This window comes from Onychomys torridus, chromosome 7 (assembly GCF_903995425.1).
Source record: "Onychomys torridus chromosome 7, mOncTor1.1, whole genome shotgun sequence".
Lineage (NCBI taxonomy): Eukaryota > Metazoa > Chordata > Mammalia > Rodentia > Cricetidae > Onychomys > Onychomys torridus.
In genome coordinates, this window is record NC_050449.1 from 108,397,636 (window position 1) to 108,415,100 (window position 17,465).

The 17,465-nt window shown below is 43.9% G+C and overlaps 1 protein-coding gene across 1 annotated transcript in view; it reads right to left on the reverse strand.

The window, feature by feature from the left end:
- The window catches only part of Tgfbr2 (transforming growth factor beta receptor 2), a 95,246-nt gene that overhangs the window by 64,190 nt on the left and 13,591 nt on the right, over positions 1-17,465 (reverse strand). Inside the window, exon 2 of the mRNA XM_036194174.1 lies at positions 11,848-11,922. Coding sequence (XP_036050067.1) covers positions 11,848-11,922 — 75 coding nt within the window. The remainder of the gene's footprint in view (positions 1-11,847; positions 11,923-17,465) is intronic.

Here is a 17,465-nt window from a genome sequence, read left to right on the forward strand (position 1 = left end):
AAACAAAACAAAACAAAAACCAAGCCAAAACAAACCAAAATCCCACAAACTCTTGCTCTTTCCACACAATCGTTCCCATAGGCCCAAGCACATCCTTTCTGTTCTTCTTCCCCTAATAAACTCTTATAGTGGAAAAAAAAAAAGTCAAAACTGGACGTGAATCCTGTTCGTGAATACCACTGAGTCAAGCTGCTCTCCCTCCTCTCAGTGCAAATCAAAGGCCAGAGATGCAGTCTTCTCTCAGGAAATGAGAGCAAAATCAGTTCTTTGTGCAGCCCTGGAGTGGTTTTAAGACAATGGTCATTTCCAGCAGTCAAACTCTGCTTGACGGGCTGGCCTCAGAAGGCAGACTGCAGTTCAGATTCCCCTTGGGTTCTGAGATAACACGGGGGCCTTTGGAACCTTCCCCTGTGTGGTTTCTAAGCAGAGGAAGTGAAAGGAAAAAGAACTGAGTCTCCAGCATTGTTCAGACGTCAAGAAAAGACAACAAAGGGCAGGAAATTTGAAATGAAATCTGAGAATCTGCCCTTAAATTGGGCGATTTTGCTTGTTTTCTCACAGAGTGCTTAGATGAGAAAGTGTGAGCTGACGGCTGACTTCCCTGGGCATTATTCATTGTCCTGACAGGAAGATGATTTGCAATATACAGCATAAAGGTCTCTCTGAGGGAAGCAAGTATGACTTGCAGGAGGCTGCCCTCCGACAGGAATAGTCAACTACTCACCCCCACCCCCACAAACAAAACAGTGAAACAGCAACAACCCAGAAGGATTTCACTAAAGCTGGTGTTTTAGCTCATTTGAGCTGTGGTGGCAAAGTACCCAAGGCTGGCTCATTTATTAAGACTAGAAATGGAGCCATGCGGGTGGTGGCTCACGCCTTTAATCCCAGCACTTGGGAGACAGAGGCAGGCGGATCTCTGTGAGTTCAAGGCCAGCCTGGTCTACAGAGCGAGATCCAGGACAGGCACGAAAACTACACAGAGAAACCCTGTCTTAAAAAGCAAACAAACAAAAAACACAAAACAAAACAACAACAAAGAATGGAAATGTTTGTGAGGCACCTGTGTGCTTGTAAATACCTGTTCACATGTGTAACCACATGTATGAAGGACAGAGGACAATCCTGGTGGCTGTCCTCAGATGACATCCCTCCCTGCTTATTTGTGACAGGGTTTCTCACTGGCCTGAAGCTCACCTTTGGCTAGGCTGGCTGGTTGATGGGCCCCAGAAATTCACGTGTTTCTGCCTCAATGCTAGGATTCCATCACACCCAGTTTTTATTGTTGTTTTAACATGGGTTCTGAGGATTGAACTCAGGACCTCATGCTTGCATGTCAAACACTTTATCCATCCACTGAGCTACCACCCAGCTCTGCTTCAGACCTCTGAAGAAGCCTTTCAATGGAAGCTCTACCATCAACTTAACTTTGACCTCTTCACTCATTCAGACAACTTGCTCAGGAAACCTACCTCATGCTGGAGAGAGGGAGGCCTTCCAGGTGACTGGAAGGTGACTAAGGAATGTATTTGGGTAGGAAGTGTTCTATCAACTTTAACCTAATTATGTTTTCGTCCAGACCAGTCAGGCCGCCTAGATCCCAGTTCTTGAGAAGTCCTTTGTAAAAACACGCACCAATACATGCAAAAAGAAGCCCATAGAGAGTGGGCTGAAGGCAGGAGGTGACAAGTCACAGCTTTGGGGCGCACATCCTGTTTTCCCTCCCACCGCAGTGTTCTCACTTCCAAGACCCCCCTTCTTTGTACCTTGATTCCAATCTCTGCTCAAGTATAACCTTACCACATAGGCTGCTCTTCACTTCTTTTACTTTAAATTCTTGTGCCTGTGTTGTATGTGTGCACAGATATTCTCCTGTGTGTATGGATATTTTCCTGTGTATACAGATATTGTCATGTGTGTATAGATATTCTTGTATGTGTATAGATATTGTCATGTGTGTACAGATATTGTCATATGTGTATAGATATTCTCCTCTGTGTACAGATACTCTCATGTATGTACAGATATTCTCATGTGTGTATAGATATTCTCCTGTGTGTACATATATTCTCATGTATGTATAGATATTCTCATGTGTGTATAGATATTCTCATGTGTGTACAGATATTCTCATGTATGTACAGATATTCTCATGTGTGTATAGATATTCTCATGTGTGTACAGATATTCTCATGTGTGTATAGATAGTCTCATGTGTGTATAGATATTCTCCTGTGTGGACAGATATTCTCCTGTGTGTACATATATTCTCATGCATGCATGCACAGGCTGGGTGTCAGTGTCTAGGGCCATCCTCTATCACCCTCCACCTAACTTTTGAGTCAGGGTTTCTCCCATCCTGAAGCTCACTGATTTGGCTAGACTCTCTGGCCAGCAAGCCCCAGGAATCCTCCTGCATTTGCCTTTCCAGGGCTGGGATTACAGGCTCAGCTGCCACACCCAGTTTTGTGCATTGGGAAGCAGAAACCGGGTTCCAAAGCTTGAGCACTTACAGGGTGAGTCATGGCCCCAGGCTATTCCTGATAAACCCTTCTAAATGGTCCTTCCCACTAAATTTGCCTCTGACTTGAGTCCATTCTTCAGCTTAAACAGACTTGCTTTAGTTACCAGCTATTCCGGGCTTCTCTAACATTGGCCGTCCTGCCCTGGCAGCCTCTTAGTGCACACTTGTTGATTGTTACCCCAAGTCCAGTGAAACCTCCCCCCATATCTTCAGGTGTCAGGAAAAAAGTCTTCTCTTCTGCCAAATTCATCTGATCTTCAAAATAAATGAAATCGTATTTATAGTTGTTGCCCAAGGAACTGGAATATGTTCACAGGGGAAATGAGACAATGGCAGGGTGGTGGTGGTGGTGTTAAATCCAGATACAAGAGTGTAAATAATCTGTAAAAGATAAGAAGCTCAAGGTTTAAGCAGTTCAAATTAGCAGTGGAGAGAACATTGGGTTAGAAGTCAAGGAGAGTTTCTTTCCTTCGGGAGCTGGCCATGAAGTGGTCAGGCCCTGGAGCCAGATAGCAGAGGGCCATCAGAACAGCTTCTGGCAAGAGGCACCTTCCTGAAGTTCTGAGGTCAAGGGCAGGATCCCAAGCTGCAAGACAGCCTGAATCAAACTACACTTAAGATTAAGATAAGTAAAATCAGGCTGGACACAGTAGCTCAGTGGTAGCAATTACCTCTCACACTTGAGGCCTTCGGTTCAATCCCCAATACTGTCAATGTTAAAAAACAAATAAATATAAATAGGTAAATAAAATCACATATTCAGTTCTGTATCACACTAGCCAATTGTCACATGTGGTCAATAATAGAGAGATTTTCATCAGGAAAAGATCTCCCACGGGGCTGGAGACACAGCTCACGGGGTCAAGTGTTTGCTTTGCATGAATGTGAACCAAAGTTCAGTCCACACAATCCATGGAAGAAGAAGGAGGAGGAGGAGGAGAAGGAGAAGGAGGAGTGGAAGGAAGGAAGGAAGGAAGAGAGGGAGGGAGGGAGGGAGGGAGGAAGGGAGGAAGGAAGGAAGGAAAGAAGGAGGAAAAGAACCACCTCCTGTTTGATGGTAATCTCTGTGCTAGGGGAGAGATCCAGGAAGATCCCAGTCAATCTAGCCCAATGTGGCATGCCTTCCAAAAGGGGACCAGGGTGGTTTAATGGTTCCTGGGTTTTAATTCTGACTTCCATATGCTCAGGTACACGCATACGCATATATACACAACTGCACACATGTGCATCTACATGTGTACACATTTACAACCACTTACACAATCTCTCAGTCAGTCAAAGAACTGTCAAACTAGTAGCCTCAGTTTTCAGGGAGATCAGAAAATGAAGACTCTCTGGGGTTAAAAATGACTTCTGGTAGTCATCCTAGCACTGGGAAGCAGAAGGCAAGAAGTTCCAGGCCAGCCTGGGATACAGAATGAGACCCTGTCACAAAACAAACAAGCAAGCAAGCAAGCAAATAAAAACAGCAAGAACAAAACAAAACAACAATAAACAAAGACATCAAGAAGAGAGGTCATAGATGTAGGGCAGGACTGGGAATGGAGCGGAATTCTGGAGAGGGGGGAAGAGACCTGCTCCTGCTTTGGGTGTCATCTGTAAAGTGCTGCCTCTGGGGGAATGTGGCTTGTATTAGGTGGTTTGATGGCCCTGACCTTGGTGTCCCTGGTGGAGCAAAAGCAGAAGACAGTTAGGACAGGGACTACCATTCCTTGCTAACCCCATAAGCTCAGAGCGGCATGGCCAGAAGGTTCTAATAGTGAGAGAAATGGGCCAGCAAGATCTGCAATGCAACAAGTTACAACCTGCCAGGGCTAGAGTCAGCTGGCCTAACCTCTCCAAATGCAAATCCCCGGCCCAAGATAAAAGACTGTTTAGAGTAGGGAGGCTTGCCAAGGTATCAAGTAATTCTTGTTAAGCCTCATTTCAATGACAGAAACATAATGCAGAGCTGAGGCACTGGGATTAAGTTTCCAGTCAAAGTCCATGGCAGCCTAGAGCAAGGAAATTAATATTTCAGAGAAAACATTGTCTGTTTTTTTTTTAAAGTGCAAGGCTTTTTGTAGGGTTTCAGCCACAGCTTGCCAATGCTGGTGAGCTCCCAGGACAGAAAGAGAGGTGAGCACCTCACAGGGAAAACCCCAAGGTCCCAGGGAAGCCAATTCTCTGCAGGACAAGTTGATAGAAGTCAAGCCCAGTTAAAAGCAGGCATTCTTCAGCCCTAGATGTCTCCACCTTCCCTTCACAACCTTTTCCCTCCTTTCCTGTGTCTCCAGGACAGGTTTTTAAAGTTAATATACAAAGCTGTGAGTTTCATCATGGCTTTCTCATGCAATCGGGCCACCCCGCCCTGTTCTAACCCATCCCCTCCCACAGCCTTTCCTGGACTCTTTCTCATCCCAAACTGTTCCAACCTTTTGCTTTTCTGTCCAGGATGAGTTGGAGCTGTTTATAATTCCATAATCCCCATCTATAGGCAGATGCTGAGATTGGACGCACACTCCACTCCCACGAAACAATGCTGTTTTTTTTTTATTACCTGTGTGTGTGTGTGTGTGTGTGTGTGTGTGTGTGTGTGTGTGTCATGATGTTGTGTGTGTGTGGTGTTGTGCATGTGTGTATGTGTAGTATAGATATGTATATGTGAGTGTGTGGTATATGTGTGTATGTGAATGTGTGGTGTATATGTGTATGTGTGAGTGTATGTGGTATATGTGGTATATGTGAGTATGTGTGTTGTGGTGTGTGTGTTGAAGTTTGTGTATGTGTGTGTGTGACTGTGTATAAGTGTATGGTGTATATGTATATGTATGAGTGTATGGTGCATATGTGTGAGTGTGTGGTGTATATGTGTGTGGTATGTGTGGTGTATATGTGTATGTGTTGTGGTGTGTGTGTACATGTATGTGTGGTATGGTGTATGTGCATGTGTGTGGTGTGGTATGCTATGGTGTGTGTGTGTTGCCTACTAACAAGCCCCAGTGATCCCCCATTTTCTGCTAAGCACTGGGGTTCCAAACACATGCATTCACCACCACCCAGACTTTTTACAGGGATGCTAGAGATTTGAACTCAAGTCTTCAAGCCTACCAGCAAGCACTCTTAACTCACTGAGTCACTGAGCCATCTCCCTGTCCCTCTATGCTGTTTGTAGAGCCCTTCCCAGTCCCCAGGTAAAGTCCTACATGTCCTGGCTGGACATTCATTCCTCCAAAAAAGCAGGACGGTTAGAGTGTATTACTCAACCATGTCACTGTCCACCTTAGATGACCAGACAGAAGCTGTCTATTGTTTAGGACACAGGAAGAGAGAGGAACAAAGAATTTAATCTGTCCCTCTCATACCCTCTTAGGATCTAAGAAGAGTGAGATTTGAAAAGATTTCAATAGCCAATGGTTACATGTTGTCATTTTCAGACAATGTTTAAAGGGCTGGAGAGATGGCTCAGTCAGTAGGGCCCCTGTCCTGCAACCATGAGGATCCCAAGTTCTATCCCCAGCACCCACTCACTTAAATAAGAACAGCAGTACATGCCTGTAATCCCAGCACTGGGGGGGCAAAGACAGGAAGCTCTTGGGGGTGAGCAGGCCAGCCAGCCTTGCCTAAAGGAACCAGCAGGTTCCAGGTTCAGTTAGAGACCCTGCCCCCATTTCTGCCTCCTGCAGATCTCCCAGGTAGGCATCAAGAGCAGGAAATCACTTCACTCTACAGCTAAAGATCACCTCTCATCCTGGAATCCTCACTCTCCAGAAAGCTGAGGTTACAAGTATTTGCTTTCCCACCCAGTTTATGCCTTACTAGAGACGGAACTCAGGGCTTCACACATGTTAGACAACTGAGCTACACCCCATCTCTGAGGAAGCCGCCATTCTGTGGATGTCTCCAAAATAAAAGAATCTTTATTCTTGCACAGTTCTGTTCTGAAGCCTTGCTCATTTTTTGTTAGAATGTTAATGAATGGGAGTTGCTGAACCCAGGAAATGGTATTTCTCTACTGTGGGACACTGCCTAAATACCTTGCCATTCCTGGACACATACTTATTTATTTGTACTCTCACTGGGTTTGGCTGAATCAGTGTTTTTAATCCTGGCTTGCACATCAGAAGCATCTAGGGATTTTTTTTTTTTTAAGATTGAGATGCAGCCAAGGCCTTGCTCAAACCAGTGAGCCAGAACTTAGGGGTTGACTGAGGCAGTACGATTACTTTAAAACTTCTCAGATGATTTAGATGTACAGCCAGGGTTGGAAATTAAATACAGTTCAGCAAAGGACACAGTCTTGGGCTGGGGTGGAGACCGCTCAGTTGGTTACACTCTGCAAGCACAAGGACCTGAGTTGGACCCTTAGAACCTGTGTAAAGATGCTGGACATGGTGGGGTGGGCTTGTAGATGGGAACAGAAGGCCCCCTGGGTTTACTTCTTAGCCGGTCTACCTTACTTGGTGAGCTCCAGGCCAATGAAAGCGCCTGTCTCAAAAAGAAAGTAGAAGGCATTTCTAAGGAAGACACTAGAAGTTGTTCTCTGGCCTGAAGTGGAATGAACACACATGTGCAGCAGGCACACCCACCCTCACACACATGTATATCCAAATGTTCACACACACATATACACACTAGGAAGTTGGTCTGGAGAGATGGCTCAGAAGTTAAGAGCACTTGCTGTTATTGCAGAGGACCCAGGTTCTAGTCCCTGCAACAACCACCTGTAACGCCAGGTCCACGGAATCCAACACCCTCTTCTGACCTCCCTGAGCACCAGCCACACACATGGTACACATACATGCACAGAGACACAACGCTCATAAAATAAAATCGATGAATCTAAAAACAATAATATTTAAAAACATAGGTGGGAGGGAGAGAAAGACAGTCTCTACAGAGTGGTGAATTTAACAGATGGAAGTTCATCAGAGCTGGACAGTGAGCAGCTGCCTACAAGTACTTCTCTGAGTGTCTGGATAGCACCTCCAGAGTTCTATGCAGGTGTGGTCTGGCCTAACCCAAAGTGTCTTCCTACAGGACTCAGTCTCTAATCCTGTTTGAGGATGAGGCAGGTAATATAAGTACATGACTCCAGGACTGTTTTTTTTTTTTTCCCACTGTGAACATTCTTCTTCTCTGAAGAAGATAAATCTAGGCAAATTCTTCAGAATGAGTTCTGCTAGTTGTGACCTTTTGAAATGGTGGAACTCCTTAGCCAGTCCTCACAGAGACTGCAGGACACAAATAGATTCATTGGAGAGACTGGCCTGGAAAATGTCCTGATGAAGCTGAACTTCTCTGTTTAGTTGTTTTGTTGTTGTTTATTTGTTTGTTTTTTTCATTTTCTATGCATGTGTCTTGTTTTGGTCAAATCCACCTCTTGTGCTCCAACTCTTCTTAAGTCCTTCCCCCATTTTTCTACATTGTGTCCACTTTCAGATAGATAGATAGATAGATAGATAGATAGATAGATAGATAGATAGAAGATATATAGAGATAGAAAGATAGATAGATAAATAGAAGATATATAGAGATAGAAAGATAGATAGATAGATGATATATAGAGATAGAAAGATAGATAGATAGATGATATATAGAGATAGAAAGATAGATAGATAGATAGATAGATAGATGATATATAGAGATAGAAAGATAGATAGATAGATAGATAGATAGATGATATATAGAGATAGAAAGATAGATAGATAGATAGAAGATATATAGAGATAGATAGATAGATAGAAGATATATAGAGATAGAAAGATACATAGATAGATAGATAGATAGATGATATATAGAGATAGAAAGATAGATAGATAGAAGATATATAGAGATAGATAGATAGATGATATATAGAGATAGATAGATTGATAGATAGATGATATATAGAGATAGATAGATAGATAGATAGATAGATAGATAGATAGATAGATAGATATAGCCAGTTAGTGGATCAGAAGGCATGTGGATACTGGGCTGTGCGCTGTGTAGCCTGGGAAAAACTACCATGGGTCTCAGAAGGCATGTGGATACTGGGCTGTGCGCTGTGTAGCCTGGGAAAAACTACCATGGGTCTCAGTCCTGAAGAAAGCAACTTCACCACCCCAGCAGTCATCAACTGCCCCTAGCTTCTCCATAGATATGCAGCCCTGTGAGTCCCTTTCCATCCACGAGAAAGATGAACTTCTATAATGTCTCTTAAGCCAGTGAGATGGCTCAGTGGGTCAAGGTGGTTATCTCCAACCCTGATGACCTGAGTTCAAGTACCAGGGAGGATAGCAAAAGAAGAGAGTAAAACTAACTTCCAAAAGTTTTGCATTTGTCTTTTGACCTACACATGCATGTGGACACATGTGTACCAGCCCCACACATAAATAAATAAATTAAATACAAATAATTTTAAAAATGAAAATGTGTCCTAAGGTCTGGAGATGTGGTTCAGCTGGTAGAGTTCTTGCCTACCATGTACAAAGCTCTGACTTTGATCCCCAGCATCCAAGAAATTGGTCGTGGGGGCAAGACTGTAATCTTAGCACCCAGTAGGCAGAGGCAGGAGGAACAGTTATTCAAGGTCATTCTTACCTACACAGAGAGTTCAAGGCCTGCTTGGGCTTCTTGGGACCCTACAGTAATTTGAATGAGCATGGCGCCCATAGGGTCTGAATGTTTGGTTTCCAGTTGGTAGAACTGTTTGGGAAAGATTAAGAGGTATGGCCTTGTTGGAGGAGGTATTTCGGGGGATGGGTTAGATCTACTCTACCTGGTGGTTGTCTCAAGACATTAGCTCTCAGCTACTACTTCAGAATCACACCTGCCTGTCTGTTGCCACACAACCTGCCATATTGGCCATGGACTCTACTACCTTCCTATTATTCAACAGAAAATGGTCCTTCAGTTCAGATGTGACAGCTGTGAATGAACTTGTCATTCAGAAAAAGTGCAAGTTTACACAGATATAACACAAACATGATGCATTTTAAGGCACTATATCCCTGCAATTTCATTCACTTCCTTAGCCTTTGTGCGCTCTCTTTATCCCAATTTGAAGAAGGGTCATTCTGAAATGTTCAAATTTAGGGTTTTGTTGTTGTTGTTACAGTAGATTCTTCCTTAATACAAGAATCAGTATGTAAAAATACAATTTTAAAGGATTATATAAAAAGGGTTATTCCAGAAGACTTAAAAAATATGCAGTCTTTTTAAAGAAGGAAGTACATAAAACATAACAGTGAAAAATCCCTAAGAATTTGAGGAAGACTTTGCCAGTTCTAAAATAAATCCATTAATCCAGTCATTACTTAATGAAGCCTGACCTTAATGGAAAATCTGCAACAGGAAGGAGGATCACGAGGCCCCTCCAGCTCACTCCAACCACATGAAACTCACCCTGCTGAGGACCAGTGGGACAGGGGAGAATGAAGCCACTGTCATCAGAGCTCATTTAGTTCATGTTTTGACCCAAATTAAATGAAATGTCATGACTCAACTTCTCCTTTTTTATAATAACGCTTTAGCCAAGCAATCTGTGGAAAACTGGGAGTGCCAACTAGCTTGGTAAACTGGCAGGCCACGCACTGTCTGCTAGCCAAAGTCATTCTTTTTAAAGAGGATTTGTTTTATTATGGATGTGTGTGTGCAAGCAGACAGGGGGGTCAGAAGATGCCATGAGATCCCCTAGAGCTGGTGGTTGTGAGCCACTGGACTTGGTGCCGGGAGCTGAACTCAGGTCCTTGAGAACAGCAAGTGCTCTTAACCACTGAGCCATCTCCCCAGTCTCTCAGGTCATTCTTTATCCCAAGTCCTTTGGAAATGCCACAGCTGTACAGAAACTGTGCCACCTTCCCAAGTCCATCTTGTTTTCTATCCAAGCAGTCTGATGACACATTGCGTATCTCTCCTACTCCTGTCCTGATGATGAAACACCTTTCTTCTTCTCCTTCTTCTTCAGACCTTTATTCAGAGATGCATGATTAAGCAGCTATGGGAAGGACACACAAAGTAAATAATTGCCTTCTAGGTCCCCAGGGTGAAGACCTGCCCTTCTTATATAGAGATGCTTGTGTTCACTGATGTGTGGGCACCTGAAGCTCCAGGAAAGGGGGGATCAAAGAATCACAGCAACTAGCTGTCTGTTATGTTTTCATTCATTTATTTATTTATTTTGATATTTTGAGACAGGGCTCCTGTAACTCAGGCTGGCCAGGAATTTGAACTTGAACTCTTGACCCTTCTTTTCTCCATGACTCAATTGCTGGGATTCTAGGATTGTCCCACCATTGCCAGCATGGCGCACACACAGTCATTTGTAAATGGCAACATGTGTTTCCTGGGAGTGGTGATAGAGCCTGAAGAGGGCAGACTGTGGGAGCATAAGTTACATTTTAAGTTTTAGTTACTATGTCTTAGAAATCCATGAAACAAAAATGTCTTTTATCTGCAAGCTCCTTGCCCAAGGACAGATAGTTCCTGAAATGCTGGAGGCTCTTGCTGATAGGCAATAACAAGCCACATGTTTTCACTCCCCTAAACAAGTTCGTTTGACCCATCTGCACTGGCTGTGCTTAATTACATGTGGGTGGGAGGTTCACAGGCAGGAAATACATCAGGATGTACACCTCCCCCTGATTGGACCTGATGGGAAATACTTAAGCCCCTGCAAACCGTGACTCAGGGCCATTTTCCTGGGAAACTGGGTATCAGCCTGGCCAGAGCCCATCCACCTGGCCAGCATTTAATTAAAGTTTGCCTCCATTTGGCTTTAAATTGTGGTGGTGGTCTTATTCTCAGTAGTGGGATTAACAAGGCCACAAGCCCAGAAGAGAGACTGCTCCCACTAGCAACAGAGAAAAAATTGACACATTGCACAGTGAATTCCATTGAGATTGGGGTGGAGAGGCAAAATCCCCAAAGAAGTGTGACCTGAGAGAAGAAATTCTCCAGCGTTCTAACTTTCAAAGAGAGAACTAGGTTTTCCCCCACCTCACCTACAGTTTAGCTACTAGTATGTGAAAATATGATAGACATAGACATCTTTAAATTATGTGCACATGTGTATGTCTGTGAATTGGTTTGTGCATACCAGTACAGTGCCCAAGGAGGCCAGAAGAGGGTGTTGAATCCTCTGGAGCTGGAATTATGCATGACTGTGAGCTGCCCTGTGTGCATGCTGGGAACTAAACTCAGGTCCTGTTTAAGAGCAACATGTGCTCTCAGCTGCTGAGCCAGCTCTCCAGCCCCAGATCACAGGTTTTTATCTTAGACTTACGTATAAAGTAAGCAGTGAAAGAGCTTAATAACTACAAATACTAGAAAGATGAGAAGATAAATTCGAAATACGTTACAGCGGTTCAGTGGATAGATGGTCCTATTACAGCTTAGGTGGATGGGAGCATCTTTCTGGACCTCCATTTCCACATCTGTAAAATGGGATGGAGAATTATACCCTCTCAGAGGGCAGTTTTGAGATTTAAAATGGCATGCAAGCAAACACATTTTTTAATTAACAAAGTGTTGTACTCATGCAGAAGATTAAGTACAGAATATCACAGCCAGGGATGGTCAATAGGGTGTCTTCAAACCTATCAATAGTTCCCAAGCCTGGCTGCTGTTCTTTGCCCATTTCACTGAGAAAAAAATTCAAGTTGGTTCTCTGCCCTGCTTTCCTGGCACTGGTTTCCCACCACTAGAGAGGTGGATAAATAACCACTTTGGCCGTTTTCGTGTGTGTGTGTGTGTGTGGTGCTGAGAATTGAGACTCAGGCCTCACAGACACTAGGCTGGTGCTCCATTACTGAGCTGTATTCCCACTCCTCATGAGGGGTTTGATTTGAATATTCATCATTCATTTTAATGTTCATTTTCATATTCATCAGTTCATTTTAATGTTTATTTTAATATTCATTTCTACCTGTTCTACAGTGGAAGACATTTGATGTGTTCCTAGATTATATGGAACAAAGCGGGACACGGGCACTGAGACGACTCTTCTTGACAGTCAACTTGGTTGGATTTAGAGGAGTCAGGGAAGCACAACTCTGGGTATGTTTGTGAGTGTGTGTGCAGAGATATTTAACTGAACAGGAAGACCCACCCTGAATGTGAAGGTCCCATCTCACAGGCTGGGTCCTTGAACTGAATGAGAAGGAGAAGACAAGCAAGCATCAGCATGCAAATGTCTGCTTCCTGACTGTGGGTCAGCGAGACCAGCCACCTTATGCTCTCGCCGGCCGCCATGTCTTCTCCATCACCATCGACTATAAACCCAACTGTATGTCAAAACTAGCCTTCCTTCCTTGAGTTGCTTCTGTCTCCGACATTTGTCACAGCAATAAGAACAACCAATAGAGGTATGAAGTTCGCTAGAGTGGCCCTGCTGTGTCCCAGTTACTCCCAACAGAGTGCACACTGACCTTCTGGAATTTGGTCTAAGTTCTGCTTGGAACCAGTGTATGTCACCTGACCCTCTAGTCTCTCCATTTTCTTCTGACTTTAGAACCCTGCTGCTGTGGATATCACTCTGTATAAATAAGGTGCTGATTGGCCAGTAGCCAGGCAGGAAGGATAGGGTAGGCGGGACAAGGAAGAGGAGGAGAAGGCTGGGAAAAGGAAGGCTGGGAGGAGACACTGCCAGCCGCTGCCAGGAGACGCAACATGTAAAGACACCGGTAAGCCACAAGCCATGTGGCAAAGTATAGACTAACAGAAATGGGCTAAATATAAGAGTAAGAACTAGACAATGGTAGGCCTGAGCTAATGGCTAAGCATTTTAAATAATATAAATGTCTGTATGATTATTTTATACATGAGTTATGGGACCGGGGGGGGGGGGGGGGGGGGGGCGGCTTGTTGGAACCTGGAGAGAAGCTCTTCAACTACACCCTGCCATTCAGAGAGCACAAGAGCCAAATAGTTGACACCCTGGTGATAACATAGTGAAGATTTACTAGAAATGACATTGTCAATGATGAGCACCCAAGCTTCCCAGGGCTGCCCACAAAGCCCCTCTTGCAGCCTGATACCGCACTGGTCATAACAACTAACCTTGTATCAGGCGCTGCATATTGTTTTTCATTTCCCTTCCCAGAACTTGTAAAAGATGAACATCTGAAGAAATATTCAGAGAACAGAGATGTTTTGATTGGCAAAGCCTGACTCACATAGACACTGGATACCTAAGCCAGTTGTTTTTTATATACAAAGAGTTACAAGGGATGAGAAGATGACCCAGTTAGTAAAGTGTCTGCATGTCAGCAAGAGGACCTGAGTTAAGATTCATAGCAGTCCAATAAAAAGGCTGGGCATGGCAGTGCTTCCTTACAATCCCATCACTGGGAGGGTAGAGATATGAGGATCCCTGGGGTTTGCTGACCAGCATGTCTAACCCAGTTGATGAGCTCCAAGTTCAGAGAGAGACTCTATATTAATAATAGTTTTATATATATATATATATATATATATATACAGAGAGAGAGCAATAGAAAAAGACATTCAACATTGACTATTGACTTCTGGTCTCCTTGTGCATGCTCATACACATACACACACACATTCATATACACATCACACACACTCATACACACACACACACACACACACACACACACACACACACACACACATAGAGAGAGAGAGAGATGAACTACATACACATACATGCAACACATTCATATGTACACCAAAAGAAAAAGAAGAGGTGGAAGGGGAAGTTGTTATTAAACATTGGCAGAGACAAAACCAGTGGACTTGGTTCATGGGAGCTAAAGTTATAGTTGTGATTCAAGAAGATAACAATGAACTGTTAAGAAACTGGATGCCACCAACTCAACTGTCACATGGGTGGCCCTGCTTATCTAAATGGGTCACAAAACCAAGTCACGTACTGGTGGGATAGGGAAGGGTGGCAGAAGAGGGGGGAGATAAGAGAGGACAGAAAGAGGAAGTAGTCAGAACACATTATATGCATTATGAAATCGTAAAATAACAAAAGTAATCATTATTAAAAAGAAACTGGGTGTCCTTGTGCCCTAGGGACTCTCCAGGCATCGCATTAGTAAGTGAGTGAGAGGTGACACTGTAAGCTTGTGAAAATGCCTGGTAATGTCCAGAACAGTGTAAGTGATTCCATGATGGCCACAAGTACCTCACCAAAACCATCATTAAAATCTTGAAAAACAAATGTTTTCAGCAGTTTAAAAAGCTAACCAATGAAGTGTCAAATTAAGAGTCTTGTCTCTCAACCATTTCTGAAAAGTGTCAAACTATTAAGACTAAGGATACTAACTTTTCTCTCCTTTCCTCTGACTCCATAGAGTGGGTAAAAGCTCGGGTGGTGCACACCTGCTGCTGTAGGATAGACTTTCTGTATGCTATGAATATGTGTTGCTCTCATTGGCTGATAAATAAAGCTGCTTTGGCCAATAGTCAGGCAGAATAAGTTTAGGCAGTATATTCAAACTAAAGAGGTAGATGAAGGATGGCAGAGTCGGGGCAGACTCTGTGAATCACCTAAGAAGCAAGATGTGAAAGAACAAGTAAGCCATGGGCCATGTGACAAAACACAGATTAATAGAAATGGGCTAATGTAAATTTAAGAGCTAGCTAGTAATGAGCCTGAGCTATCGGCCAAACATCTATAAGTAATAATAAGTCTCTAAGTCAATTATATGGGAAGTGGCTGCTGGGTATTTGGGAGTTGCTGGCTGGACAGAGAAACCTCTGCCTACACACCTGCTGTTTGCTCTGAATGTGGAATGTCCCTCACAGGCTCATGTTTGAACACTATCTCCAGATGATGACATCTTCAAGACCATAGCCACCTTAGCAGAATAAGTCACAGAGAGAGAGAGCCTTGCAGGTGGCAGCTGCTTTTGGCTCTGGCTTGAGCTGTCTGCTCCCTTGTCCTTTTGTCCATGTCTTTTTTTTCCCTTGGTTTTTTGAGGCAGGGTGTCTCTGTGTAGCTTTGTGCCTTTCCTGGAACTTGCTTTGTAGCCCAGGCTGGCCTCAAACTCACAGAGATCCACCTGCCTCTGCCTCTCTAGTGCTGGGATTAAAGGCGTGCACCACCAACACTCGGCTTCCATATCTTTTCAAGATGTGAACAAGTCCTGCTACAGGCTCCCTGCCAGAGTGGCCATGGCCTTTGTTCTATGCCTTTTGATTACAATGGACCCAAACCAAAGGATCTGTTTACTTTCAAGTTGCTTCTGTGTAGTATTTTTGTCACAGTGGTAAGAAAAACTAACTCACACCAAGCCTGAGGGATGCAATGATGTTAGTGGCTACTCCAGGCCTTCCTCAGAGAGGGAACATCACAGGGATGATCCAGATGGAACTGGGTTGTGATCTGCCTGCATGCAGATCAGGAAACATGCAGCACCTGGTGCCCAGGCTGCATGTGCACTGGTGTTGCCTTATGGAGCTGAGAACACCGTGGTGGAGGAGAGGGTTAAAGGCTTTCCAGAACACCCTCACGGCTTGTTCCTGTTAAGCATGCGTATGACTAGGAGGCTTCATACTCAATTGTTCTGAATGTGTCATTCTATCAAGGCTTTCCAGAAAGAGTCACCTTTGTGATAAGGACACTTGCACAGACAGGAAGTCTCCTAACTCTCTCTTCTTCCTCAACAGTCTCCCATCCCTTCCTTCTTCAACAATCCCAGTGGCAGAAGACAACACACACAGTCCATACAAAGGAAGGTAGCAGGGGCCAGTATTTGTCCTAAACAATATGGCTTTTGACTTTATGAGTTCCATGAGCATCCAGAATCATATTGTCTGAAGCGATGGACAAAAGAATAAATATATCAACGACAAATGCAATGTATGAAAGAATAACAAGCCTTAAAACCCTCTCCACCCAATGCAGCACCCTCAGACTCACAAAATGAAAGACTGGTGGTTACACTGTAGACAGCAACAGGGTGGATCATTCCCAACTCACTCCAAGCCCAGAATTTTATGAAGCATACCTGTAGCTATAGGTAGCGAAGCCCTAGCAGTAGTGCTTGATAGAAAGGAGGAAAGTATTCTAGGCTCACAAGCTTGCTCCTTTGCCTTTGTAAGCAGTGAACTGAAAGTAGCAAGTTACACAGCACACAAATGAGCACGTGAGAGACTGTGGAGATGGGGAGAGTCAGACACGGATAGCGTTCCCTTGGAGAGTTTGCAGTCTCATCTTGAGGTGAGAAGGCATACACCAAAGGTTGGTGAGAGGCTGTGTGAATGAGCTTCCAAGAGAGGCAGTGAGCAGGAGGAAGTGGGGGATTTAAATGAGCTCACAGGAGTTAAAGATGTGGCCCAGGGGCTGGAGAGATGGCTCAATGGTTAAGAGCACTGTTGCTCCTGCAGAGGACCCAGGTTGAATTCCCAGAACCCACATGGTGACTCACAACCATTAGTGACCTCCATGGATAACCCCCTGCTGGGGATGTGGAGACAGGAAGATATGTGAGACTCTGGCCAGGTAGGCCACTCTACTTGGCAAAATCAGGCCCATAGAGAAGAGATCTACAGAAGTTCATTGAGATGCATAAACTTTGGGTCTGGCTAATCTCACTGAGTAATCCTTTTTATTTGAAAGTTCTTTACAATAATGTTTTAATTATTTAAAAAAAGAGTTGATAGCATCTAAGAAATGATACCCAAAGTTGTCCAGTTGTTCTCTAGTGTGCCCAAGCAAAAGCATGCATGCATGTGCACACATACACACACACACACCCCCTCACACATACCAGGAAAACACACACACACACACACACACACACACACACACACACACACACACATACATGTGTACCCTCACATATACCATAGACACATCCCCAATCCCACACATGTACCCTCACACATACCGTGAATATACACATAAATGTATATCCTTATAGATATCATAAACACACACCAAAAAACAATGAATTAGTTAAATAGGAGCCAGGACATACTATTGAAGTATGCAATAGTA